The sequence below is a fragment of the Aptenodytes forsteri genome, unplaced genomic scaffold, assembly GCF_000699145.1.
Source record: "Aptenodytes forsteri isolate BGI_AS27 unplaced genomic scaffold, ASM69914v1 Scaffold470, whole genome shotgun sequence".
Classification (NCBI taxonomy): domain Eukaryota; kingdom Metazoa; phylum Chordata; class Aves; order Sphenisciformes; family Spheniscidae; genus Aptenodytes; species Aptenodytes forsteri.
Window position 1 is genome coordinate 6,790 of NW_008795696.1, and position 1,059 is coordinate 7,848.

Genomic DNA, 1,059 nt, shown 5'->3' on the forward strand with positions numbered 1-1,059 from the left:
CCCCGGGGCACCCCACTTCACCCGCCGCCCCAACGCAGGAGCAGGACAACCTCAACGACGCCGAGGAGCGCTGCGACCAGCTGATCAAGAACAAGATCCAGCTGGAGGCCAAGGCGAAGGAGCTGACGGAGCGGCTGGCGGACGAGGAGTGCTCGGAGCTGAAGAAGGACATCGATGACCTGGAGCTGACTCTGGCCAAGGTGGAGAAGGAGAAACACGCCACCGAGAACAAGGTGAGGGCGAGGAGAGGCCTTGACCTCAAGCGGAGGAGACTCGAGTCAACTCGGCCCGGCTGGGTTGGGTCGAGGAGATCCCAGGCTGGTGAGGAGACTCGAGTCAACTCGGCCCGGCTGGGTTGGGTCGAGGAGATCCCAGGCTGGTTGGGTTGGTCTACGTCAAGAAGACCCAAGGCCCTTTGGGTTCTCCCACACCGAAGTGGCCTCACTGGCCAAGGCCAACAGCAACCTCCCCCAGCTCTGCCCTACCGCTGGCACCAAGCTGGAGGCCCGATGTTTCTCCTCCCGCAGGTCAAGAACCTCACAGAGGAGATGGGGCCGGGCTGCGAGACCATCGCCAAGCTGACAAAGGAGAAGAAGGCCCTGCAAGAAGCTCACCAGCAAGCGCTGGATGACCTGCAGGCGGAGGAAGACAAGGTCAACACCTTGACGAGGGCCAAAGCCAAGCGGGAACAGCAGGCGGACGACGTGAGTGTGGGCCGGTCCCACCACCGGCACTGCCGAGGCGCTTCCTGGGGCAGAGGTGATGAAAACCTGAGGTTTCTCCCCGTTTCTCTGTTTCCACGCAGCTCGAAGGTTCCCTGGAGCAGGAGAAGAAGATCCGGATGGACCTGGAACGGGCCAAGAGGAAGCTGGAAGGCGACTTGAAGCTGAACCAGGAGAACATCATGGATCTGGAGAACGACAAGCAGCAGCTGGAGGAGAAGCTCAAGAAGGCCCTGCAGCCCAGAAGAAGCTGAAAGAGCTGCAGGTGAGGGATCTAGTCTCCGCCTAGTTGGGTTGGGCTGAAGAGCCTCCAGCCGGTTGGATTGGCTGGGGGTGA

At 61.6% G+C, this 1,059-nt stretch overlaps 1 protein-coding gene across 1 annotated transcript in view; it reads left to right on the forward strand.

Moving 5' to 3' along the window:
- LOC103902121 (myosin-6-like) overlaps positions 1-976 on the forward strand; it is a 5,530-nt gene extending 4,554 nt beyond the window's left edge. The window contains exons 9-11 of the mRNA XM_019473079.1: positions 39-233; positions 528-704; positions 806-976. Coding sequence (XP_019328624.1) covers positions 39-233; positions 528-704; positions 806-976 — 543 coding nt within the window. The remainder of the gene's footprint in view (positions 1-38; positions 234-527; positions 705-805) is intronic.
- The last annotated feature ends 83 nt before the right edge of the window (positions 977-1,059 follow it).